Below are 27,991 nucleotides of genomic sequence, written 5' to 3'. Positions count from 1 at the left end.
GTCTGGTGGAGTGGCATGGGGGGGGGGGGAAGTATACTTCACCAGTAGAATTCAGTGGGAATCATGGTCAGATCCCATCTAACCGTGACCCATCTGTGCCCTTGCCACGCATGCGCGGTGTAACTCCATCATCTTCAATATCCCAGTCTATGAGAGCCAGCAGAGGCTGTGAACTAATGGGTAAGGTTCCTATTCTTATTTCTCAAAGGTCAAAAATACACTTATGGATGTTTTATTTTTTTAAATAACGAAATAACCGTTCATTATCGGGGAGGTGAGTGCTAAGAAAACTATCATTTTGTCACCGTTCGACCATAGCGACTAACAGTAGCTGAGTGAGCGTCTCTGCTCGCGCTCCGGAACGCAACGGTTTGCGTTGCTAGGAGTTGTTTGCTGTTAGCCCGCTAGGCTAACCTCTAGCTAGGCTACCACAGTCAGCTAGGCTAACGTTGCTTACGCCTGGCCCTGGCCTGCCCCTCGGCTTCAGACCCATCTGACGCCGAGGAGTCCAATTAGTTATTTATTGGCCTCTGGTAGCACGCGGCTATCTTGTGTGTTGAGACGGCAGGTCCCCCGTTCGTTGACGTCTGTTTACGCACTAAAAAATACGAAAGATTAGCGACGCCAAGACCTTCCCCTTCTCGATGGTTAGCTTGTTAGCTCCGCGGCTAACGGGCTAACTCTGGACGCGCTTGCCCTGCAGCTAGTTTGGATGCTCCTTGAAGGCGCTCTCAGATGAATCACTACTGAATACAAGTGCACGGATTGTGCACGTTGACACCGTACCTGTTTTATCACGACCCACGCACATAACATGTCCTGTTTCATGCACCTTGTACTTTAGTCAAACATGTTTTTTTTCTTCTCATTCATTGATCCAAAACCCACGTTTATAAAGCAACACTTGGTGTTGGGGCACATGTCATGTGCAACATAGTAACCAGTGGTGTAACGTTGGTCATTCTGATCAGTCAGGACTTTGTTGTGTCAACATAATTGGCTTGCTGACATGCTGTCATAGATGGATGTGAACTTTAAAATCTGTGTGACAGATGTCATTTTCAGTCGGGTAAACACCATAAGTGAGGGCCCAACAGTCTTGCAATCAATGCAATGTCCGACTCCTTTTGCTGGTTTACTGCTTCGCATTTTAAGATCTTTTGCAAGTTGGCCGCTTAATGCATGTGTTTTGTAGTTTTAAAATAGATGTAGGCCAGTTTTATGCAAGATAGAAACTTGGTTTTCTAAATAAGGCAACCACCCAATGTAGATTCATGTTAAAGTGTTTTAATTAGTTCTACATTACCTTAGGGTAATCGGATTGATTGATTGAAGCAATTGCCATTAGGCTTGTTAAACCAAGCATGGAAGTTATTTGACTATTGGCGCTGAATAGGCTATTACGTTGGTTTCTTTCCCATTGCAGAAGTTGACATTAAAATCGGACTTGTCAAAGTTGATATTTTTTCGATATCAGAGTAATAATTATTTTATGTTGTAATTTCCAGAAGCAGTGGTGATTCTCAGTTCATAAACTGGCAGCATTCTCTGTTTTGTGCAGCTAACTACTAGTTGTTATGTTATTAACAGTGGTTAACATTTCTGGAACAATTGAAAGACTAAAAACTATAATATCTAACAAAAAGGTCCAAGGTCCTGAAATTGGTCAAGATTTTGCATGTTACAATATAAAAAGGTAAAAAATTGTCCGACAAATATACTGTGTGCATGTTGATAGCTGTTTTAAATGTAAATGTTGAACTGTTTGGTGGCGAAGGGGCAAAACAGTAGTGGTCTAATCTGGGATCCAACAGTCCTACATTGTTATAGCAGATCTTCTGGGTGAAGATGGCAAAGGGCCTGGCCTGGAAACCAGAAACTGCGAGGGTCGTATTTAGACCTACTGTTTCCTTAACAAATTTGTTGGTGAAGCTTTCCAAAGGGGATTTTTAGTAAGGAAAAGTGTAAGTGTAAACAAGTCTGTCAACAGTGGCAGTGCTGATGACTTTCAACCTTTTCTCATAGTTCAAAGTGATGGGCCTTATTTTACAGTCTCTGTTGTGATGCTAAGAAGAATCTGTGGCATTAGGATGAACACTGCCCACAGTCGTCCCATGTAATTTGTGAGCGGTGGGGCTGCGTCGGTTCTCTCCTGCGGTGGGTGTACTGTGACTGACCCTGCCCACCTCCCCAGCTCCTCTCGGGTGGGTAATGAGTCAGCATCACCGGAGCAGCTGAGGAGAAGAGGACGACCGCCCTCCATCTCCCCTACTGTCAGGCGCTGAGGGGATTGACTGCCTAATCACTGTGCGCACCGCACAGCATAAAAATAAATATATATTTCTCAAGCAACATTTATAGTAGCAGGCAATCTGTCTGCATCACGTTGCTGATGACACGCATGCATGCGCACAGGCATCCACTGTGATCAGTGGCGGTTTTAGGCACGGGCGAACCAGGCATATTTGTGGGGGGCGCCAAATCACATGGGGGGTCACCCCCCATGTGGTGCCCCCCCCCCCCCCCCCCCCCCCCCCCCCCCCCCCGCTTGTAGGAAGTCTTGCCCGGGGCGTAACTGGACGTAGAACCGCCACTGACTGTGATGATGTGTGGTGGCGGGCATTGGTTCACAAGTTCACACGCAGTTCAAGGCAGCCGGCTCGGTTTCTATGTGTTTATGTGTGTGCTCCTGTGTAGCACTCGCGTTGATGCATACTAATAGGCACGCGATGCATCGCGGGCTATCACAGATCATCCGACGCGCACAATTGCAGGAGGTGGAAAGTGTGACCTTTGACTCTCCGTTGTGCGTTACTTCATTTCCCCCCTTAGGAACCATGGGGAAACCACAACCGGGCCGTCTTTGGGAACCAACATGTTGAGGAGAAGAGGACCCTTATCCAACAGCACCATTCTACCAATCTGAGGCCGAATTGCGGTTGTTTAACACCCTCTGGGTTATAAAAAATACCCTCTTGATGGACATTTGGAGCAAACGTTAAATTAGGGGTGTTAACCCCGCAGGCCTCAGTCATCCTGACCAACCGGATGGCATCGTCCGCGTCACTTCCTTTGAAGCCGCTCTAAAAGCACGGCCCGTGTCATTGAGAGGACATGCCGCGTTGCAGCTCAAGGGGTAGGGTCTCGTCGTGAGCCCAGTCTCACCCTGAACGCCCTCCCCCTTCCCTCCCTCAACCCCCACCTCCCCGCTCCCCCCCCCCTGGTCGACGGTCATCCCTGAATCATAGCCTCAGCTGCGCAGGCACATACACATCTTCACGCTGAAGGGCTGCTCCCACCACAAACTCCATCACCACGGCATTGAAGATCGAACATGACTCGTGTTACCATGGCTGCGGTCGGCGTGTGATATATATACATATATATGTATATATGTGTATATATGGATATAATATATATGTATATATACATATATATGTATATGTGTATATATGTACCCGTGAGGCGTCGGTACGTCAAAGCGGCGGAGAAATGAATGGCGGAAAGGACTTTGAGGCGGGACCCCAGCGCCACGTGGTCCCGGTCCAGGTCCCTATTGGCTGGCAGCGCAGGGCGGAGCCCAGCAAAGGAGTGATCTACATCAGGTAAGGGCACCAATCTTCTTCTGTGGATTGGAAGGGACAGTGGTTCGGTCGTTGGAGAGCCCTTTTGAGGAGGCCAAGTTCATCTTGGGATTTAATAAATGTGGATTTAATAGTGTTAATAATTTAATTTGTAGTGTATGTTAAGAACCCAAACATTAGCTCACATTTTTAATCAACAAAGATATTAAACATAAGTTCTGTCATAAAGCTAGGGGTTTGTTGTTGAGAAACCCCTCTTTCTGGAGTTTGTGAATTAGTTCTTTCTGGTTGGCCAATCCCTTTTTACTTCTGAATGCATAATGATGTAGGTCTAAAGTAGTTAATAGGTTGGCAAGAGTCAACTATTTAGAGCTAATTTGTTACCTGATCAGGGATCTCTTTCTTTCTTTCTTTCTTTCTTTCTTTCTTTCTTTCTTTCTTTCTTTCTTTCTTTCTTTCTTTCTTTCTTTCTTTCTTTCTTTCTTTCTTTCTTTCTTTTTAATATATATTATACAACAACAAAGGTCAATGTTCACTGTACCCCCCCAGTCCCAAAGCTTTTCTCCATCCCTTCCTGTTTGCTTCTCCCTTCCAGTCCTAGCGGCTCCGTGCTGGCCAGCTACGACCACGTAAAAGCCTACCTGCTGACGGATGGTACCTGCAAGTGTGGCCTGGAATGCCCACTCGTCCTCCACAAGGTGGGTCCTTCTGGCAGCCAAATGGACCCTTCGGGCTTCAAAGGTGGAGCCCTCTAGCCATGGTTGTATTTGGTTGCTATAGGTTTAGTTTAGAAGTAAACATCACCGAGGACCTCAAACCTCACGCTGTTAATCCTCTGTTTGCTGTTTATTGGAGAGACATCATTATGGAGGATAAAAAACATTAAAAAAAAGTTTTTCTCTTTTACATACCACAATTGAGTTGACAAATGATTAAAAACATGGCAGTATCTATTCTGTTTTGAGTAAGAGCCAGGTGACGCCCTATTTATTGCTATACCGCCAATTACATATTGTAATGAGAAAAGAACACACCCTTTGCTTCCATGGTCAGAGACCTCATCCTCCTACATCGAGGTAACAACCTGAATGTCTCCCCTGCCCCCACCCCCCAGGTGTTCAGCTTTGACCCTGGGGCACTGGTCAAGCAGCGGACGGCGGAGGACGTGCGGTCAGACGAGGACGTCACCAAGCTGTGCATCCACAAGAGGAAGCTGCTGGCGGTGGCCGCTCTGCACCGGAGCATTGAGACCCACCCGGCGCTCGTCACGGGTACGTTGGCACTGCCACGGCCGCCGTATCGTTACGCAACCGCCCCCTTACGCAGTTGCATTCTGTGATGGCATATTTATTTTAGTAACAATTCTAGGCACAATTCTATTTAGGTCAAAATCTAGAGTTTTATTTAAACTCATCTCATCATATGGGTACAATGAACAAAGTGAAATAATTTTTATTTTGCTTCGAGGAGGTCACATCACAAACACCTTATTTACAAGTTTAACAAATCTTTTACAATTTGAACATTGTCTTATCTGTTCCCTGTTGATTTAAGCTGGTGTTATGTATGCAAAGATTTATACATTAGCATGTATGTAGCAGAATGGATCACGGATGTTAAAGCAGTGTTATGTTTACCTGACCGTTCAATACAAATATTTGTCAATCAAATGAATAATCGTGATATCAATATTGATGAAAATAATCTTGATAATAATTTTAGCCATAATCGTGCAGCCTTACCATTAAGGCCCAGTCCCTACAGCAGCGACCAGGGTTAGATTCCTTCCCGTGGTTCTTACTGCATGTCTTCCCCTCTTTCTCCAATACCTTCCTTTCTTAGTCACTATACATTAGAAAGGATAAAACCTTTTGTGTCTAATTGTCGATTAGTTTGTGCCAACGAATAATGAGTTACACGTTTTGTGTAAGATTGCATTTTTTGTCATAAACTCACATGTACGCTATGTTTTACCTAAAGGGGCACCGGCCACCATCCCCCCACATTCCACCACCCAACGAGCAATAAGGACTATACCCCACGTTGGCCTGCCCCACCGCGCCCTACCCGACTGCGAGAGCCCTTTCAAGATGCTGCTCGCTGCTGGCCACCAGCACCAGCCACTGAGGCAGTACCCAACCCACGAGGTGGCCGCAGCCCACCCAGGAGAGCTGTATCCCGGCTACCCGAGGCCACACAGACTGGGGGGCGCGGACGCGGGACCAAAGTCCCCCTACATGGTCGGATACGGGGGTATGCTGAGCCCACCTCCCTCCAGCTCCAAGCTGTACGGGGACGGGCCGCACTCCCCCATCACAGAGACCCTAGGGAGCCCTGACGGCGTACCGGGGGGCTACCGCACCACCCAGTGTGGTTTCCCCGGGGCCGTCTCCGTCCACGGGAACGGCAGGACGCCGCCGTCCCCGGCCAGCATGCGGCGCCACGGCTCCCCGCTCAGCCAGTCGGCTTGTGCGATGACGGGCAGGACTAGGGCGACGCTCTCCCCCACGGACGCCGCCAAAAGCCCCGTCGTGAGCATGCCGCGGACGGGTAACGTCCGCCACGGGACGGACGTCCCCCGCGCGGTGTTCCACCACAGACCGCAGCCCGCCCCTCCCCCGGGCGCCCCTCTGCAAGCGCCACCACCTCCCGCCTGTGCCCTCCAGCCGAGGCTCATGACCTCCTCTGAGAAAGACCCACTGGGCATCCTGGACCCCATCCCCAGCAAACCCGTCGGCCTCTGCCCCTCCCCCGGTTCCCCGAACCCCTCCGGCTTCCCGCCCGGCCTCCACTCTCAGGTACCGATGATGAATGTAAACGCCCCCCCGCCCGCCATCGTCCCCTTGGCGAGTAACTTGCCCGTACCCACGGGCAAGACTGGACCCGCGGGCCACACGGGCCACGTCCAGAGGTCCCACCAGGCCGGCCCCGCCCCCTCCATGTCCCCGGCCCCCGTCACCTCCCCGGTCCACATGTCCGGCCGAGTGGAGGCCTCCCCCCACCGTTCCCGGCCCCCGTCCACCTCCCTGGACCACGGGAACTTTGCCATCCCCTCGGGGCACCAGGCCCACCCCGGGAGTGTGAAGGTACCGAGCTCCCCCCGGTCGGCCATGTGCTCCCCTCTGCCGGCCATGCCTTCTAGCCCCTCCTCCAACAAAGCCGACCGGCTCCACCAGTACATCGACTCCCAGATGCCGTCTGGCATGGCCGGCTCCGTGGGAGCACCTCAGCGCGGTAACCCCATGTTCTTCCCCCCGTCGTCCTCCCCTTCATCACTGTCCACCCAAAGTGCTTCCCAGAAGGGCCCCCCAGGTCTCCTGGGCATGCCCTTGAACCAGATCCTCAACCAACAGAAAGCTGCCTCCTTCCCAGCCAGCAGCCTCCTGTCCGCCGCAGCCAAAGCACAGCTAGCATATCAAAACCAGCACGCCGCCGCGGACCACGGCCCCGCGGCCTTCTGCGGCGGCGCCGGCTCGGGGAACACGGTTCCGGGCGGTGGCGGTGGCGGCGGGGAAGTGACCGAAGCCGGCAGCCGGCCACTCGGCTTCCGGAGCAGCCCTCGAGGCATGGAGGGACACAGCACTTTAAACCACATGCTCCCGCCACACGCCGCCACGCCCCTTAGCGCGCCCGAGGCCCAGAGTGGCCGGGCGGCGCTCCGGGACAAGCTGATGGCCCAGCAGCGGGACCCCCTGAGGAAACGCAAGCAGCCGTCAGCCGCCAACCACGAAGGCGGCAACGGAATGGCCTACAGCATGCTTAGCAAATCCGGCCCGGGGGGTCCTCGGGTCCCAGCTCCCTGTGGCCCCGTGGATCCACCTCGGCAGGGGGCTCGTGCGGGCGGCCTGCCGCCCAGCACCTCCATGGCTCAGCTCCTCCAGTCCATGAGCCACCAGGGTTCTCACCTCATGGCTGGTGCTGGGCCGGGGCCCGGCCTTCACGCCGAGGGGCCCCCGGGAGCCAACCTGCTGCACTGCGGCGACGGCCCCAACATGGGGGTCTCCCGCGGACCTCCGCAGCACCTCCAGGTTCAGCAGGGACTGCGTGGCCCCGGGGCGCCCACGCTGCTGCACAGCCAGAAAAAGGACGGGGCTCCTGGGGGCCAGCTGGGCCCTCGGCCTCACCCTCATCCTCAGCATCACCCCGGTCAGGAGATGATGACCCAGATGCACGCGTCCGCCCTGGGGCACCGTGGTCCTCCGAGGCCCGGCGTCGGCCCTGATGGCATGCCTCTGGGCCACCTGGGCGCCCACCCGCCGCCGCTGTCCCACCCTGGCCCCTCCCTCCAGCAGCAGAACCTCCTCCACCACGGCATGAGGCGGCCCGGCATGGCGGCCATGGCCCGCAGCATCGGGGACGGAAGCTGTGGACTGGTCAACGCAGGTGAGGCCCTTCCCCGCACCGGACCTCTCCATGGGGCCAGTCAGACCTACCGATAGTTATGTCCGTGCCATCCCCACAAACCCCATCATCGAGAAAGCTCTGTTCACTGGTATTGGATCAGGTATTGGATGGGGATGGCTGTATTGCTTTAGTCAGTAACGCAATGAAAACACTAAAGATTACAGTAGTGCGTCATCCTTATTAGTTTTTGCTTTGACAAAGGGTTCAACCGACGGAGGCTTCTGGCCCAAGAAGTTGGGCTCCTATGCAAATGAAACGGCTGTCCCGGGGGCTGCGGGGCTAATTGACATGCGGCCAGTGCGCTCCTCTGGTTTTGTTTTATGATTACACTCGCGGCTAAGCAGAAATGCTCAATGGGTTGTTGTGATACAGCTCAGATAGCCTATGAAAAGATCTGCGTCAAGCTAGCTGGTAGCCATAGTAACCGTGTGTGTGTGTGTGTGTGTGTGTGTGTGTGTGTGTGTGTGTGTGTGTGTGTGTGTGTGTGTGTGTGTGTGTGTGTGTGTGTGTGTGTGTGTGTGTGTGTGTGTGTGTGTGTGTGTGTGTGTGTGTGTGTGTGTGGGGGGCCATGGGGCCGGCTCCAGGCCACCTGGTGTCCAGGACAGATGCTCATTATTGTCTTAAAAAAACAAAGGAGACCTGAATTGTCACGCAATGCTGATTTTGTAGCTGCCGTATGTACAGTAGGGCTGCTTGATTATGGGAAAAATCATAATCACAATAATTTTTGCCGACATTGAAATCACGATTAGTTTTGAGTTTGAAAACATGTTGTATTTATTCAGCATGTCTCTCCCAAAAAATACTTTGTAACTGAGAACTTAGAAATTCTGCCTTAAAAAACGTACAAAATGGTCAAAAAGAAAATGTTCCAATCTAAAATAATATGCAGATATGTATCCAGCTGCCCTTTCTATAAAAGAACAAATGGAAAAAATATAAATTCAATTAATCGCCCAGCCCTAATGTACAGTGAAGAACGATATGAGCTTGACCAAAATCAACCATGCCCTGAATGTATAACCACCACAAAGAATACTTGTTGAGCTAAAGTATCAGTATTAATCTGGATATAGTAAATAAAACTAAGGAATTGTTTGTACATTAAACATTAAAAAACGTGCTTCTTTTCGAGGAACGTTGAAAGTGGATGCAGGACTAAGCTAGCTCAGCTACTCGTCTTCCTTTTGTAGCTGGTCTTGGAAACTGCTGCTAAATAGTGATTTCAAAGGGTGTTTTCAGCGTGAGGATCCATTTCAGTACGACCACTGTGTGAGCCGGTGGCTAGCAGCCACATCAGCTGATTAGCGGCCTTTTGAATAGTTTTACCCGGCCCCAGTCAGTGGTTTCATTCAACAAGCGGTGGAGCATAAGCACCCTGCACCATCTGTCCCTCCACCTCACCCTTCACCTCACTGCCGGCCCAGAGATCATTGTAGCTGCCTTGACTGCAGTACACCACCCCTCAGACACACTTTCATGGCAGCCTCGGAACGGGTGGGCGAACACGGCTCCACCAATCACCATGCGGCTCCAAGCACATCAGCAGAAGGACGGCGGGAGGGAGGGAGGGAGGGAGGGAAGAAAAGAAGGCTGCCAGTGAGTGTAGACCTGGGCCACGCACAGCATGTCACCAGCTGTCACACACACACACACACACACACACACACACACACACACACACACACACACACACACACACACACACACACACACACACACACACACACACACAGGCCTTCTGCCACCCTCTGGTTGCCAGGGGCCGCCAGAGAGGTGAGTTGCCTGGGGTAACCACAAAGGGTGGGTTTGGTCCGGTTTTCTTTTACCGCCTGTGTTTTGTTTTCATCGATTTCACGACCAAAATGGACAGTTTGTACAGGGACTTTTGGTTATTAGGTCAACTGGCCTATGAATAATATGCCAGCTGACGCAATCACAATAAAGGAGTGGTAAAAAAAAGCTTTATAAGCTTATTTATTTGACTTATCATATATATTTAATGGCAAAAAGCCTTCTTTGTAAGCATCATTCGTGTTGATGTAATTTAGAATTCCCAAAGAAAGACAAAAATTCGTAATAATTGTATTTGGACCACACCTGTAATCCCCTGACCCCTCTCTTCCCCTTAACCAAGGTAACCCGTCGCCTCTGAGCTGCAGCATGGGTGGCATGCAGTCGCTCGGCAGCGGCCCCGGGGCCCAGATGTACCAGAAGCAGCTAAAACACCAACAGCTACAGCGGCAGCAGTTCCAGCAGGGCATGCAGCACGCCGGCCCACCACACCAAAACCACCAGCCCAACCACCCCTACCACCCCAACCACCCCTACCAGGGCCAGCAGCACTTCCCAGACCATCCCCCCCACCCGGACGGCACCAACCTCAGCTCCATGCCCTTCGTTTACCAGAACTATCAGGTGAGACACCAGCACGGTTGGAAGAAGTGTCGCACCCTTTGTTGGGAACAGTTTGTTTTCCTCGTTAACCTAGAGGAATGTCAAGCTCATTTTAAGCGAGCACCACTATTGGTTGTATTCTATTGATGAAGGGACTGGGTTAAGGGTTTTTAGTTTCATAGAATTCACACTGCAAGGGTTAGCGACGAGGTAAAAAACGCCTTGCCACGACCCTGGTTCGATCCCGCCTGCGTTCACCGGCTTCACATAGTTCCCCCTCTATCAACCCTGTCCATCTTCCCTGTACTGTAATCAAATATCCATGCGAAATAGGGCTTTGACTCCGAACTTCATTATTCGAATATAACAAAAAATAACTCAATATTCAAACGTATTACCTACGTGATTATTACTTACGTGAGTAAGACTAAAGAGATGGTGGTGACCTTTTCTAAGAGGCAGAGAGAGCCGGCCGCAGCATCCATCATCTCAATCCACGGGAGGCCGGTGGAGCTGGTGGAGAGTATAAATACCTGGGCACCATCTTCGACAGCCAGTTGAAATTCTCCTCCAACACTGAAGAGATCCTTAGGAAGTGTCATCAGCGGAAGTATCTCTTAAGGAAACTAAATTCCTTTGGAGTCAGCAAAAACATACTGCTTACTTTCTATTACTCCTTCATTGAAAGCATCTGGGCCCCGTTTCCCGATGTCGATGGATCTTCGCTCGTAAGATGGTTCGAAAGGTGGATCTTTCGAACCATCGATAATTTCTTTGGAGCGTTTCCCGAAACTCCTCTTAACATGAACGCGCATTCGCTGCACTCAAGACGAATTTAGGATTGTACCTGTCCACTGACATGGTGCTGAAACGGGCTATGACGCAGGGGGAGACGCAGGAATGTCTGAGGAAAATGGGGTTAAAAAGGGTTAAAATATCTCCCCATCAAGGCCAACCGCAGAGTAGCCTACGAAAAGAATAGATTGCAATAATATGAATGCTAAAGATATTAAAACACAATTGATTAAGCCTAGGCCGACATATATATCAGTCCTAATCCTGAGTGCACGATCGGGAGGTGGAAGTTGCGCTTTAGATGCCTTCACAAGTCCAGCGGAGGGCACCAGTTTTCGCCGGCCAAGTCATGCGCTGTGATATGTGTGACAGCTATGTTGCACAACATTGCAGCTAAGGGGGTAGCTTTGGTTGAACCGGAGGACATTGAGGACGATGACGACGAGGAAGATCGGTGTGAGGACGGCCTTCCTCATAACTACGCGGCTGGTTTTCATGCACGTCGAAGAGTGATTGAGACTTTTTTTTAACCCCCTCCACCCTCCCACATGTCACTAAACATTCCCGTCAACGTGACCAATCCCCACCATATCCCAGCCTTTTGCCTGCTCCTTTGCATTTTTTTTTTATATTTTTATAATTAATAATTTTATTATTATTTTATTTTACATTATTACATTACATTATTTTAGGCTACGTTTTATGAGTAGCCTTTGTCAGTCTGCACAAATCCCCCCCACTTTCTCTCACACATTTTAAGTGCCCTGCCTGCTCAAACATTTCCTGGACTGTCTCTCTCAAACTAAGAACATAATGGCCCACATTAGGCTCAGACGCACGTGATACACCATTACCAATGTGTTATAATAAAACGCATCCAATACTAGGAATGTCCGCTGGTTATGCCACTGAGGCTATAGTAGGCTAACGAGGCTCTTAGCGTCCTACGAGTACCCTGGAGCACTCGTTAGCTACTCGTGAGCGTTTTTAAGAGGTTCGTTACCAAAGATGCTTTCGGGAAACGGTGTGAAAACTGTACGATGCTCGTACGACCCACTCTGCGATCCACTTAGGCTAAAGATGCTTTCGGGAAACGGGGCCCTGTACATTTTCTATAACTTGCTGGTTCCACTCCATCACCCTCCAAAACAGTAACCGCCTGGAGAGTACGGCCAGAGTTTGCTCTAAAATAATTGGACTTTCAATAAGAACTCTCTCCTCCATCCATGACCAGCAAACACTCCGGTTAGCCAAAAGAATTATGCAGGACCCCTCACACGCTCTACACCCCGCCTTTGAGTGGCTCCCCTCAGGGCGCCGACTACGCTGCCTCGGCTGTGAGACACAGAGGAGAAAAGCAACCTTTGTTCCCAAGGCTGTTCACCTCCTCAACTCCTCCTAAACCCCCCACCCGGGCTTGTGCCCTCCCCACATGGACTGGTGAAGCCGTGTTAGTTTTTTTTTTTTTTTTTTGTTTGGACATGGCCCTGTCCTTTGTAATGCTGCTGCTATGTGCCCTCAATTGCCCCCTGGGGACAAATAAAGTTTTTTTGAATTTGAATTTGAATTTGAATTAGGCATCCCTTAATATTCGAAACTGTTATGGCATTATTTTTTGTAAATGTCTTTGCTTGAACGTTGTTATCAATTCAGATTCCGAGGCTTTTTCACGCCTGGTGAAGTTGTGAATCGCGAGCTCTGTTGCGCCACATCTTTTCAACCGTTGGAACACACAAGACCGGTAACCATAGCAACACCGGTAAACAAACCCGCAAAGCCCAATCCCTACGAGAGCTCCCCGCGGTACGGCCATCCGGAGGTGCACAGAGCTTTCGGCCGAGTTTTTTACCATATAGGTTTGACTGAAGGCCTGTAATGCTCAAAATATTATTAATAAATATTCAAATGTATTTGAATATTTAGTATTTAATATGATTTTTGGGTAAAAGTCAAAGCCCTAATACAAAATGTACCAAAGCGGGGGCGCCCCAGTGGTTCACCGGGTAGAGCTCGTACCATAAAGGCCCAGTCCTTACCGCAGCGACCGGATTCCTGTCCGTGGTCCTTTTTGCTGTATGTCTTGCCCTCTATCTCCCATACTTTCCTGTCTTAATCTACAAAAATTCAAAAAATGACATGTTTCAAAGAGAATGTAACCCACAAAGACCTCCCACTGGACGTCTCCTTATGACCCGGCTCTCGTGTCTCTCAGCAGGGGATGATGACCAACCAAGGCCAGTACGGAGACGGGCTCCAGCCTCCGCGGCCACAGCATCTGGAGCCTCCCTCCAAAGGCGAGGGGCTCTCAGCGGGGCCCCCGGGCGACCAAGCCGTGGACGCCATCTACCGGGCGGTGGTGGACGCGGCCAGGAAGGGCGTGCACGTCACCATCACCACCACGCTGAGCGGCACCACGCAGGCCGCCCCGTCCACCGCCATGAGCGCATTCGCCGGCTCCGTCTGCGAGCCGGTCGGCCTTTCTCGGCCAATCAGCTCCGCCCTCCACGGCCTCCGGGAGGCGGAGGCCCCGTCGAGATGCAGAGGGGCGGGGCCGGGGGCGGGTCCGCCCCAGAAGACCCCAGACCCCGGGAAGGGGACGCCGGAGCCCGGCGACTTATTTGGCTCCCCGGGCCGCGGGACCCCTAGGGGCCTGTGGGAGGGCGAGTTACGGCACGGGAGTTGGTTTGACGGCCAGAGCGGGGGCAACGCTGCGGCTTGGGGCGGGGAGGAGTTCCTGGAGTGCTCCACGCAGGTGAGGAGCAGCCCCTGCGCGGAGAGGCCTGCCGGCCCCGCCCCCAGGCCCCCCTGCCCCCCTGAGGTCTCCCAGGACCTCAGGAAGGGTTACCCTGACGGTGGCGGCGTCGGCTACCGCACCACCGACGGAGTCGTCGGCCGGGGCCCCGCCCACTACAGCGAGCTCCCGGATGTGGCGCTGGACCTCTGTGGCCAGCTGAATGGGGCGGCGCCCGGGCGGCTCTACGTCTCCCGGGGGGGCTACGGGGACGCACTGGGCCCGCCGAGGCAGGAGCTGACCGGGGACGACCAGTCGCCGGGCTCCTCCACCAGCCTGGACGGGCCCCTGGCCACGGGCCGGGACTACGGCCCCTACAACGGGCGCTGCTACGGCGGCGCGGTGGCCAGCCCCTCGGACACCAAGAGCCCCAGCAGCGAGGAGGAGCTGCGGGGCCCCGACTCGCCCTACCGCGCCAGGGGCTTCCGTGTGGGCGAGGTGCTATGGGGCCCACTGAGGGGCCTCCCCCCCTGGCCTGCCAGGCTGGCCGGGGAGCAGCAGGGGCAGCGCCCCCGGGAACAGGTCAAGGTGAGGGGCGGGGCCGGTCGCTCTGGTGTCCGCATGTGGGATAGCGTCGATGGGTGCTGGTGGGGAGCGGAAGCGCGGTCGGCCTCCGACCTAGCCTAGGTGATGAGCGGGTCTTCATGCATGTGGCGCTGTTGCCAACGGCCTTTGTCAACGGGCACTGTGCATTCGGCCTCTGGACCCCATTTTGTTATAGACCTAGCACTAGGGATGTAAATTCTGGTTAATTTTGCTTTCGCTAGACACCCATTAACCAGTAGCTATCCGGCAATGATGTGAAACAAGGAAGGAAGTCGTGCTTTCCTAAGTAGTTTGGCGCTCCATTGACTCAATGAGCTTTGGCGCCGCTTTTCAAAGGGTTCAATGGGTTGAGTCGCAGTAGCTCTCTATGGCAGGACGTACTCTGGCTCAAGGTACCAACCTAGCTCAGTACTAAACTGTTCTTAAAGTGGTGCAGCCTATTGCTAGTACTATGACTAAAGTGTTCTATTGTGGTGCAGCATATTGCTGATATTACTACTAAACTGTTCTAAATGTGGTGCAGCATATTGCTAGTACTACGACTAAACTATTCTTAAAGTGGTGCAGCATATTGCTAGTCCTACGACTAAACTGTTCTTAAAGTGGTGGAGCATATTGCTAGTACTACTACTAAACTGTTCTTAAAGTGGTGCAGCTTATTGCTAGTACTACTATAAACAGTTCTTAAAGTGGTGCATCTTATTGCTAGTAGTACTACAAAACTGTTCTTAAAGGTCCCATGACATGCTACTTCATGGATGCTTTAATATAGGTATTAGTGGGCCCCTAACAGTAAGTATTTGAAGACGTTCCTGAAATTCAGCCGTGGTGCAGAATTACAGCGACTACGATTCAATGTCGCACATTGAGCTTTCCCCAAACACGCCGCTTCGGTGTCTGTAGCTTTAATGCAAATGAGGAGGAGATATTATGAATCTCTAACGACTGCTTCGGGTTCTCCGACGTCTCTGGTTCTTCCACTTCCACATCAATCTGAAGTAGACTTAACCACGACAAGGAGGAGAAAGGGATTGTTGCCTGCATTGTAAAAGCAAAGAAGGGGAGGTAACATTTCCCTGCTTGACGACTAACGGGGAAAATTCCAAATCGGCGCGTCAGAGCATTGTTTTTTTCAAAGGCAGGGCAGGATACCTAGTGCTCGTTTTACACCTAAACGCCATTTCTAGCTACTGGGCTACCATAGTCAGGCTAGGGGAACTCGTATTAATGTTAGAAAACCTCATAAAGTGTAATAAAGTTTTCATGCCATGGGATCTTTAAAGGGGTGCAGCTTATTGCTAGTACTACTACTAAACTGTTCTTAAAGTGTTTGACATCCCTACCTACGACCAATCAGAGCAACGAAAGGTGTGACACCTCCGGGGCAACCTTCTTGATTGTTAATGAACAATTTCTCACCGGCGCTCGCTTTGAGTCATATCAAACCACACCCTGTTGGATAAACGGTTGTGATTGGCTCGAACCCGGGCCAGGATTGCTGGAAACCTGCTTTAAAGGGAGGGGGGAAGGACACATATGCTAGAGCCAATAAAACATGAGCTTGCAGATTCGTCTGGGTTCCCTGGCTGGATCTGTTTTTTTAAGGTTAAGAAACTAAGTGATCTAGTTTTGATGAGGCTTTCTCAGTTAATCGTAACGGCTGCCTTTTATATAGGATGGATATGTGGTGCTATTGTCTTCATCCTTAACGAGCCACTGAGTTTCATGTCCCACCACTGACGTCTTGTTTCCTGTCCCAGGTCGAACCAGAAACACTTAAGACACTAACCCACGACCTGGAGGCCTTCGACCGGGCAACCAAACGGAACAGGAGGTATGTCCATCAGTGTTCACCTTAGCCGGCTATAGCCGGACATTGGCCGATTGCACGCACGCATGGCTGGTATAATAAAATGTAGACGGCCCACATGTCCGAGAAAAAAAAGAAAAGTTTGCATTTATGTATGAATTAATCAGTAGCATATGAAAACCAGTAGCGCTTCCTGGCCGAGCTCACCAGGGAGGCAAACACGAACGTGCATTCTTGAACGCGAGGAGTGCACCCGCTCATGCATACACATGTCACTCAGCGGCCACGCTGTTGAACGCTGATTGGCTGTCATCACGCGAAATTCGCGTCAAAGTTGGAATATTTCAACTCGAGCGATTTTGTTGAGGCACAAATCCTCGTGAACGTGCTCGCCTGTGCACGGCGAAAGTGTGGCGCGACAAATCAAAACTTGTCGCCGGTTTTCTCTTGCGAAAAATTCGCCCGATACGCTTCTCTACGTTCACTTTGTATGGGATCTTGTCGCCCCGTCTGGTTTGGTGTGAACGCACAAATCTTTCCCGACTGGGCAAAGCTGGCCAAAATCGCAAGTACAATCCCCGTGTCCATTGTTCCTGCGGAACGAGCATTTTCTCTCCAAAACAGGATTAAAACATCTATCAGAAACCGCCTAGCTGAGGAAAAGGTGACGAGGCTGATGCGCATATCGAGCCTTGGGCCGGGGTTGAAAGATTTCAACTTTTCGCGAGCAGCGGAGCACTTCCATGCCATGAAGTTGCGCCGAAAGTAGCCTGCAAGAATTGCAATTATCGAATTATTATTTTTTTTGACTTATGTTTTTTTTGTCTAGGCTAATTTAATAAATGGCATTTATTGAAGCAACTTAGTTTGTGTCATTTGTCGTTTAAATGTGGACTTTTGGTGATTATTTAATTATTAGTGAATAACGTCCGGAAGATATTCCAAATGTCCGATATTCTGGAATAGTGTCGGACATTTGTCCGCCAAAAGAAAAAGTCTAGCGTGAACGCTGAAGTCCGTATACAGTAGGGCTGCTCGATTATGGGAAAAATCATAATCACGATTATTTTGGTCAATATTGATATCACGATTATTCAAACGATTATTTTTGAGTTTGAAAACATGCATTTATTGATACAATCAATTATGACATAGAAACACGTATATTATAAGTATCCAAAATAAAACCTTTTTCGTGTGTAAGTGTACTGTCTGCCACAACATTCTGAATCTAACATTTGATTTTTATAAAACATTTCATGAATACAATATATTAAGACAATCAAATATCACAGAAACACGTATAAGTATCCAAAATTAACTTAACCTATTTAATGTCTAGAGAACAACGGTCCCAGCATTTCTCCATAGCAAAGTTAAAAGTCACAAAGCCATAACAAACACATGGCTAATAAAAATCATATTGTTGTTAAACAGAAATACATATACAAGATGTACTTGGCAGTTCTGCCTTAAAGAACTCTTAGTTAAAGTCTGCTATAGAGTGGCGAAGTCACGCCCCTTCCGGTAGGGCTCATGGGACCTATGAGATCGAAAAATATGAATGGGTGTCAATGGAGAGAAAATAATTATTTTCTGGTCCCGGTCTTTATATGCCCTGGATTACACATATGTTGTTTGTGGATTTAAAGGATAATTTTTCATGCAAAGAGTTCGACCGTTTATTGTGCAATTGTTCAGATAAAGGCTGTAGAGAAAACACAACGAGAAAGACTACACGGCTCGTATGTGACGTCACGCTCCCTGCGACTGGCGTGGAGAAGACCGACAATCTTCCCATCGGCATAACTGAAACTCTGCACGTGCCCCGACTTATAATGGTTTTCACCTCTTTCGATGCTTTTATCCTCCCCTTGGAAAAAGCGGTGAAGTGAGGCAGAGAGATCGCCATCTCTGTGCCGAGTTCCAAGGGCGGGTGTGGTGACGTATATCATATGCGTCGAGAGCAGCGAAGAGCTGTAGTTCACAAAGCGGCCTCACATAAAACCTAAAATTATCAAACTTCTTCACGAACATTTTTAGTTTTCTTTGCATGAAAAATTATCATTTAAATCCACAAACAACATATGTGTAATCCAGGGCATATAAAGACCGGGACCAGAAAATAATTATTTTCTCTCCATTGACACACATTCATATTTTTTGATCTCATAGGTCCCATGAGCCCTACCGGAAGGGGCGTGACTTCGCCACTCTATAGGAGCTTGTTATCGTTCATCAAACTGTAACGTTACTGAAACTTTAGATTCCACGCGGTAGGTCTACTCCAACATGTCTGTCAACAGTCGATGCTGCTGATTGGCGGTTCACTGGCATGTCCCGCCTCCTGCCAACGGCATACTTCCTGATGCAGCACGCCTGTTAGATTGTACTCCCTCTCGCCGCGTTGAATGCTTTCGCATGCGCGTCTCTTTCATAAACTTTCATAAACTCTCTAGGCCTACTTTAAAATGGAAAATGTCAAATTAATCGTTTCAACTCGATTATACGAGTTTGGAGATTGTTTGACCCCAAAATTGATATCGCGATCGAAATTCGATTAATTGCACAGCCCTAGTATACAGACAGGCTCCTCTCCTCTCCTGTTTCTCTAGACCAGGGGTTCTCAAAGTTTTGACAACTGAGGGCCAATTTAGGAACCCAAAATTTGACTGAGGGCCGCCAAAGAAAAAAAAAAATGGCGGGAAACGCCGTCAACATCCCAGTGGTAAAAAAAAACATTGCACCGTGGACCTCTGGGAGTGAGGTCAAGTGAGGTCTAAATCACGAAACTGAGGTTCACCCTTTCAAAATAATGTGCAGTCGGATTAAAACTAACAAATGTAAAAGGATTTAATTGAAAGCTAGACAGAGTCGAATTTTCTCTTTATATTTATTTAAATTAATATTGATTTAATAATAAAAAAAAATTTTTTTTTTTTTTTTTTTTATAAGTTACATAATTATGTATGTCATTGCGGGCCGCCAGGAATGATTCCGCGGGCCGCCATTGGCCCGCGGGCCGCACTTTGAGAACCAATGCTCTAGACCATGACTGGACCAGGAACGGTGTTTTCAGCTTGCGTGTCACTTGTGTCAGCTTGCATGTCACTTTTTTGATAACGATGATTGACGGCTGCCTGCTGTGTTGTAGTGTCCTGTGTCTTTAAGGGCCCCTGTGTTTTGTTTCACAGGCCAGGGAAACTAAATAACCATTTGGAAGCTGCTATCCACGAGGCCATGAGTGAGCTGGATAAGATATCGGGCACAGTGAGTAGCATCCTTTCCCCTTTTCAACATGTGCGTCTCCTTCTCCACATGTACATCTCCTTCTCCACATGTACATCTCCTTCTCCACATATACATCTCCTATCTCCAGGCCTTTAATACTCCTTCATACTTCCTTTCATGCTTATCCTCTTCATCCTGAGAGGCCAACCCCAAAATACTTCAAACTTCCCTTTTTCAAGTTACAACCTAAAATATTCGCGTGCCTTTTGTTGTTTTGTCACCAAAGTTGTGTTTGATCGCATAAAACTACCGTAAACTGATAATCCAGTGTCTGGGCCCAATTCTGAAACCTCAAAAGGTGTTCACAATCATGCATAGCAGCTAAGTGAGGGGTTAACAGGAAATAAACAACCTTAAATTAGATCAGACGGCTGTCATCGCCATCAAGTAGTCGCAGGGTGCATTTTCCACGGCTTTGCCTGGTGTAATTCAATTCTGTAGCCATTGTCCTTTTAATAGAACTTGTACATCAGGATGCATCATGGGATTTTGATGCCTCGAGAGTAGTAATTGGGAATCATAAATGAATGTGAACAAACCGTAACCAAGGCTTATCAAAGTTTTGCCATGTCTCTACTAGGGGTGTAACGGTACACTGAAGTCACGGTTCGGTTCATACCTCAGTTCAAACATCACCGTTCGGTATGAGTTCTGCACAATGACGGGAAAAGAAAAAAAAATCAAAATGTCAAAGGCAATTCTTTTTTTATTGTGCGTGTATCAGGTTGTACCACCTAGTGCAGGGGTCGGCAACCTTTTGTATCAAAAGAGCCATTTTGTCCCATTTCCCGCAAAAAAAATTTTTTTGGAGCCGCAAACTTTTTAATTCACCCCCTCCCCCCTCCGGAGACGCTAACACAGACATTTTTTGTGACACTCTGTAAAAAAAAAAACGAACTTTAATGCTGTAAACCCTTCTCGCTCAGTATTCGTTCGTGCAATTGGCTGTCAACGGTGGATGCTGCTGATTGGCGGCTCACTGGCATGTCCCGCCTCCTGCCAATGGCAGCATCTAGGCTACTTCCTGATGCCAGATGCCAGTTAAAGATTTAACTCCTACTGGGATTAGCCACCTGCAAATCAACGAAGCTTTGTCATTCACTCCCCCCCTCACGGTAGCGCAATTGCGCATTCATTGCGACCTCTCGTTTAGTTGACGATATATATAAAAATATATATATCATTTTTTTTTATTATTTTTTTTTAAGAAAACTGCAGGGAGCCACGACTGAGGGGCTAAAGAGCCGCAGGTTGCCGACCCCTGACCTAGTGTCATACGGTCTCTCCCCTGAACTAGCTGCAACAGCCTGAACTGTGTAATCTAAGATGTAAACAATAAGTACCCCTCATCACCTCCGGACTCCATCCGTAACTTGTAAACAAAAAAAGACAATCAGTTCTAAAACTGAAAATGCAGCATGTCTTATTTATGAAAGTGCAAAGTACACAGAATTGGAGCATTTCCACCGGAGGGTCCGGGTCGGTTTCGTGCGGCTTGGAAGGTGCGGTTCGGCGCAGCGCAGTTATGGCTTGCGTTTCCACCGCCGACAGTACCCTTATGGCGCATTTTCACTTGAGGGTCGGCTTGGTGCAGCTTGGTGGAGTAGTGAAGGTGCAGTTCGGCGCAGCTCAGTTATGGCCGTTACATAGTCAACGCGCGTAAACGATGTGAGTGACGCGAGCGACGCGCTTCCTTTCATAGTCTACACAGCATACGCGAACATTGCGGGCAATACATGACATGCAATACACCACTCATGCCATGAGTGGCAGCAGAGTCACCAGTGTTTTCGCGGGTGACATTCCAGGTGACATTCCGATCAAAATGGCTACGGAAGAAGAGTGATGAAGCGCAGAGATAGGCGGGGATATGTGCACCCTTTAAATACCACAAGAGATCAGGATGGGGAATTTGTTTCTCTGTTGCTTCCAATGTGAAGCCTGGACGAGGAGAGGCATTTCCAGTATTTTCGGATGTCGGCGCCAAAGTTTGATGATCTCCTTTCGCGAGTCATCCGATATCTTCCCGACTCGCACCAAAACCGGCCCTTATCAGGGAGCAGCTGGCAGATTATTTTTGTCAGATGCTGGCTTGTTTCCCCACCAGGAAAATGTGCTACGATTGGGTATGCACACTGACCAATAAATGTATATACATTGGTCACTTGGAAGCATGACTTTTGATTTATTAGTTATCACATTACACAAGTTAACTAATTTGGTTTACGTCAAACTCATTCATTCATATCCATATAAAATGTTTATACAACGAGCTACTGCCTTGACAGATGAATTAATTATTTAAGTGTATTTAAGTGTAGGCCTATAGCCAAAGCTATAGCGCATAATGTCCACAGAAATTATATGGTAGGAAACATTATTAGAGAAAAGGGGTTTATTTATCAAATACAGAAATTTGACCCACCATACATGCACACATTTTTCATTCACTCACGCTTTCAAATTTCATTCACTCCAAGAGGCTACTGAACTTATGTTTCACACAGAACATGAACGTTTCACACAGAACGTGAACACAAAACATTACGTAATTAATTCAAATAGGCTAACACTAAAACAAATAAGGCCAGTAATAGAACGAATATCGGGTGACAAGAAGATCATTTAAATGGCTCATATCCCGCATCAGCTGTTTGATCTCGCACATCAAAATAGCACTTTGTCCCTGTGGAAGGGTTTGCATAAATTGGCACAGATATTTAGTAAAAGAGACGTGAATGTCATCTTAACACGTTCCCTCATCCTCTCAAATGTTCTTCTGTAAATATAACCTATAGTTGAAATAATGTCGCGTATCAAAAATTGGGAGGACGGTTTTGCTACGCGTCGACGCATAATGGCGGCCGAAGCGTAGCGTCGCGTAGCCTTCTGGACGCGTTGACTATGTAACGGCCATTAATGCTCGCGTCCACCGCAGACAGTACCCTTATGGTGGGGGGGGTGTAAACCGGAAGGCGATAGCCGCTGCAGCTACGTTAGCATTGTGACCTGATGGCAGCCCGACACAGGGTAGCTTCCTAATAAATCCAAGGAAAAAGATGAACGTGCACAATGAACAATGTAGGACGTCCAAGAGGGACGGCAAACTTTTGTGCAACATTTTCTTCAATAAACAAAGCTTTCGCCGTTACGGATAAATACCTTACGGATAATGTGTTTGTTTTTTATTATCCCCCAGTCTCACAGAAGTGCAATTCTGTGGACCAATCAACGGACGGTGTTTGTAGCTCGAACTTGCTAGCACCATTTTAGGCGTCTCAGTACCCCAACGGAGGAGAATAGCAAGAAGAGTACGGCTCAATATAGCTCGGTCCGGGTCACGCCCACTTTTGGCGATGGAAACTCGATCCGTGCCGCACCTTAGCGAACTGAACCAACCCGCACGCTCCGGTGGAAATGTGCAATTAGTTGTCCCTGAAGAACTCGTGTGTCTAACATTAGTTCCGGATTACATCAATTAATTTGCACGGCAGTTTTGTTTAATTTTATACCGTGTATTCTCCGCGTAAATCCATGCACTGAACCTTGACATCCGTACCGATTCGGTTCAATACGAATACATGGATCGTTACACCCCTAGTCTGTAGTGAGGAACAGAGGTCGGGCCAATCACTGCTGTTTATCTAAAAGGGGGAGGGTCGGACAGGATGACTGAACAGAGAAGTGCCCTATTGGAGGGCGGTTGAGGCGTTTTTGGTAATCAATCAAGATGGCTGCCGCTGAAGGGTCACACGTTTAGCTGCTCTGATTGGTTGAAGGTCCATCCAATTGTGTCCAGCGGCGTTTTGGTCGGTGCCCGTTCATAACGCCCATTGGAGGTGGGAAATTAACTGAAAGGTTCAAGACTAATCCGCTAGGGCTGCAACAACGAATCGATAAAAAAAAAAAAAACTAAAAGCGTTCGGTCATTAAAACTAAAAGTATTAATGACCGAATTTGGTCATTAATACTTCACTCTTAGGCGCTGCACTGTTTACAGCCAGCCGCCGAAAAGGTTTTCCATGGTTGTTTCATGGTTCATGCACGGCCACAGCGAGCTTTAGTGTGAGCTACCACAGCTTGTATTTTGGTCATATCTTAACATCTGACTGTAGGCCTATATAAAAGTGTTGTACCATCACTCAGTATCCGTCTAGTCCAACCAAAAACTGCGGACGGGCTCGGAGTCAGCACTGCGTGCATCAACAGTCATTCAACGCAGCGGTAGTGATAACACAACCGGACGGTGTAGACAGTCCTGTCAGTTAAAAATAGTAATCCAGTTTTGAAATCCATGTTAAAATCGGCAGGATATAGAGCTAGTTAGCTTAAAAAAAGTAGCCAACCAATAAAATGTGATGTGTTCAGGTCGGCTCAGTAATATGATTGATGTGTTCAAATGCAACACAAAAAAAAAAAGGTTAAGGTTAAGGAGCCTCGAAAATGGCATCAATATCAATAAAATTGACGATCTCCTGTCATCTGAGAGAAATAAAGATGATTTAATTTATTTTTAACCGTTAGTAATTACCAGTTAAAGATCTTATCGGTTAACCGGTTAACCGTGGACATCCCTTATATACTGTATATATGTAAATCTATATCATACATTGTTTGTTTTTTTTGTGTTATCCCAGTTATGTTTTTTTTTTTTTTTTCATGTAATATTACTTTTAATAGTTCCGGGACGTTGGAGCAATAACCTGGTGTTTTTACACTTCAGTCTGCACTGTGAATTTGAAGTAATGTTCAGTTTTAGAATAAACATGCAGCAATTACAAATGTTTTTTATATCAGATTAATCGAAAAAATAATCGACAGATTAATTGATTAATAAAATAATCGTTAGTTGCAGCCCTATAATCCGCCTTTTGAAGTGGTCTGGTTGAAACACCATAACCATCGCTCAGCTCTTCTGGAGTGAAGCACTCTTTTTATGACCCACCTCTTCCCTGATTGGTTTAGGGAACCCTTACCTCGTGTCAATCACAGGCAGGTGACTGGAACACTTCCCAATAGACCTCTGAAGAATAAGTCCTGCCTCCGAGCCTCCCGTTTCCCTCGGTCAAATTTCTATGTGAAATAAAATTAGTTTTTTGACGTGACGCAGCTTTTAATTCTTCGCCACCTGCAGTTTGTTTTGTACGATCATTCAAAAACCCCATGTTATTTCCCATAGACATTTGACCGAGGGAACCGGAGCTTCGGAGGCGGGACTTATTCTTCAGAGGTCTATGGCTGAGCAGGGGGTGGACTGAGGTCTTAAATCAAAATGTCAGCGCCAATAAATTAAGATGTCAACTCCCATATCGCAGGTTTCTCTGCCTCATAGAGCCAATGAGCTGCCCCAATTAAATGAATTGGCCGGCGTTTTGTGTAGTCCATGCGTCCGCGTCTTTAAAGTGATGTGAACAACACTGTCTGTTATCTCCCCCCCCCCCCCCCCCCCCTTTGCAGGTCCACCAGATGCCATCAAGAGAGCGTCAGGTCCGAGCCCCCAAAGCCAAGAGGAGGAAGATCTCCAGATAACACTGAATGTGCCACGCCCTCCCCCCTCCCTTCCTCCCCTCGCACCCGTCTCCCAAGCCTTATGCCACGTCGTCCCCTCCGGGCCTTCCCTCTTGACCTTTTGACCTCGCCTGGTGCTATACACGCGGACATCAGCAGTGCATCGTGACAGTTGACTCGACCGACGGATGGAAGGTGCTGGAAAATAACCCGACCGCCGATACAGTTGTAAATGCAAAAAAAACCTGAAAAAAACAGTTTGAGTTTCTCTACAGTTTGAGTTAACAATTTTTTTTTCAAGAAAACTGTAAATCCGAGTGGAGAGAGTCAAGCGTACATTACATATTTAAGAAGAATAGACAGTCCAAATATTTCTGATACATTTTCAATATGTACATTGTCCTGAAATGTCCTGCTATCAAGAATTGTATGTAAATATTGTTCAACGTCACGTACAAGCAGACCCGATGCACACTTTTTATTGTACAAAAGAAACGCGCTGAGGCGTACCAACGCCCCTGTTTCTATTCAGAGATACACAAACACAGCCGAAAGCTTTTTTAAATACGTTGAAATGTAGTTCAGACCGGTTTCCCCTTGTTTCATTATTTTAGGCAAAGGAACGGCAGTTGTCAGTATGTGTGAGTCCCCCCTCCCCTCCCATCCCCTCCCCTCCCATCTCCCTAGTTGGCAAAGAGACCACTTCATATACAAGTCCAGGTGCACCCGGTTATTTTTGTCAGAAGTGTCTCTTGGTGTGAACTTTACCGATAGAAAGTGTTTGGTCCTGGGCTGCTGCCTGCAAAACGCTAGTTTCTGATTGGCTGAGTTTGATTTTAGGTAGCTAAAGATAACCTTAAAACTGAATTTACAGTGTTTGGTCCTGGGAAATGCACTACTTCTGGCGCATGGCATGCCAGGCTGCCTACATAACCCTGGTTTCTGATTGGCTGAGGTTTAATTTAGGAAGCCCCACAAGACGGAATAACCTTAAAACTTAACAGTGTTTGGGAAGAGGATTATGCTTGTGTGCTTCTATGCACCCGATTCCCCACTACTGTAGTGATGATCTTCAATATCCAATACCTTTAGGTAGAGTAACCAACCCTCAGAGTCAAGGTGTAGATTATGACCCACGAATATAGATTGTAATGCGCAACACTAACATGAGATTAGAGAACGTTAAAAAGCATTTCTTGCAATTAAGGGGCCTTATGTTTAGTTTTTTTTTCCGTTTTTTGTGCTTCCGGTGTTCATTGTTGTAAATTATTTATGTACAGCATTTCATATTTATTTTTAAGCTTTACAAGACATGCTAGATGGCAATAATTACTACCAAGAGTTGAAAACTCAAGCCTTATATGTTTTATGTCTGTTTGTAAGTTAGGTACATTTCTTTACGTGTGAACAATTAATGTATTGAAGACCATTTGTATTTTTATTTTTAAGTGTTTTCACAAAAACAATAACGTTTTATTTTTATTTTCTTTATTAGTGCTAGTACAGTTCATACCCGTTTCCCGCGTGGCAGTGTGAACGTCCATGTTCAACTTAAGGTTTTCCCCTTGGACATGGCTTCCCTTCCGAGGGCCCGGCGAGCCTGCTAAGGGCCCCAGGACAGAGAGAGCAGACATTGGCCCCTCTATTTTGTATTGTATTGTTTTGTAAGTCACTTATTGAGCAGCAAACCCTTTGGATGAATACGTACAGAAAACAACCAGGGCCTTGATACTGTGTGTCATAACCAGCGCTCATAGATCGACCATAAACCCCTTCAGTCATATGTTTCACTTAAAGTGTTCCTAAGCCATAATGTATGAAATCAAGTGACAGTCACCACCGCTAAATGAACACTAGCAGATCCCCTGGCCCATACAGATAATAAACCTTTTCCCTGCTTCAGCCTTGCACCTGTCTCTAAATATCACCATGAATTCACTACAGAACTAAAACGTGCAATAATATGTCAGTTTTGCAGAGCATTTATCTGATGTTAACATAAAGCATTGCCAACAGAACCGCTTCAAGTAAAACCACTAATTTAGCGACATAAGAAACAACACGTTTCTTTATTAGATTTTATAACAAGGTGGCTGTTATATCTCCTTGGGACCTCCATTGAAAACACTAAAATACACCCTAAAGGCGTAGAGCTCTGTAATGAGCAACTCGCCGTGGAAATCCCACTCGCTGTCTCCCCCTAAAGTTAAGTTAAAGATCTGCAGTCTCAACCCAATCCCACACACACCTCTTCTCCTTCAGTGCAATGTACGTACGGGACCCAAGATATCCTGGCCTACCTCATGTTTCCATGGATTTGTGTTGAACTTTTTTTTTTTTATTAAGTCCTTGGGGAAATCCTGACTTCAACAATGGTCGGTTTTCAGAATGATCTCCAACAAAAGTTTGTTTTATTTCCCCAACCCCAATAGGTATGGGTTGTAATTGTTCCCAGTGTGTTTCTCAAGTGGACGATGCGTGTTGACTTGCGTTGTGTTTTGCTTTGATGTTTCCCATTCTCTCAGTTTCGCTCTGTAAGTGTTCCCATACTGGGGGAGGGGGGTAAACTGCCCCTTTTGTTGTCAGTATTTGTTTTCCAACATGTAAAAGAGTATATAGGCCTAGTAATATATACTTTACAGAAATAAACTTGCGTGAAGTATGTTGTGCACTTGGCCGTTTGTCAAGAGTCTTTCTTTTTTGCTATTGCTTGTTTTGTTTTTTGTTTTTTTTAAATGGTCTAATGTAAGCAACATTTATTTGTAAATATTGTGAAACATTTCAGGACATGCAGTGATGTGATATTTTGATAATGTCGCAGAGAAGTTTCAGATATAAAAACACGGTCACTCTTTACTTGAACAA

The 27,991-nt window shown here is 47.7% G+C and overlaps 1 protein-coding gene across 2 annotated transcripts; it reads left to right on the top strand.

Moving 5' to 3' along the window:
• Positions 1 to 38: 38 nt before the first annotated feature.
• Positions 39 to 27,991, top strand: LOC132456425 (methyl-CpG-binding domain protein 5-like). Of its 2 annotated transcripts, none has more exons than XM_060050775.1 (10): positions 39 to 180; positions 2,833 to 3,605; positions 4,180 to 4,282; positions 4,699 to 4,855; positions 5,565 to 7,967; positions 10,126 to 10,406; positions 13,396 to 14,499; positions 16,278 to 16,351; positions 19,522 to 19,597; positions 25,076 to 27,991. In XM_060050775.1, the coding sequence occupies exons 2-10, from the start codon at positions 3,394 to 3,396 to the stop codon at positions 25,145 to 25,147; spliced, it is 4,482 nt and encodes a 1,493-aa protein (XP_059906758.1). In that variant the 5' UTR covers positions 39 to 180; positions 2,833 to 3,393; the 3' UTR covers positions 25,148 to 27,991. The 2 variants fall into 2 exon arrangements, with proteins under 2 accessions (XP_059906758.1, XP_059906757.1); XM_060050774.1 differs by having other exon boundaries at positions 13,393 to 14,499.

The sequence above is a fragment of the Gadus macrocephalus genome, chromosome 4, assembly GCF_031168955.1.
Source record: "Gadus macrocephalus chromosome 4, ASM3116895v1".
Classification (NCBI taxonomy): Eukaryota; Metazoa; Chordata; class Actinopteri; order Gadiformes; family Gadidae; genus Gadus; species Gadus macrocephalus.
Note: the sequence above shows the minus strand (reverse complement) of the source record. Positions and strands in the feature narration are given on the sequence as shown.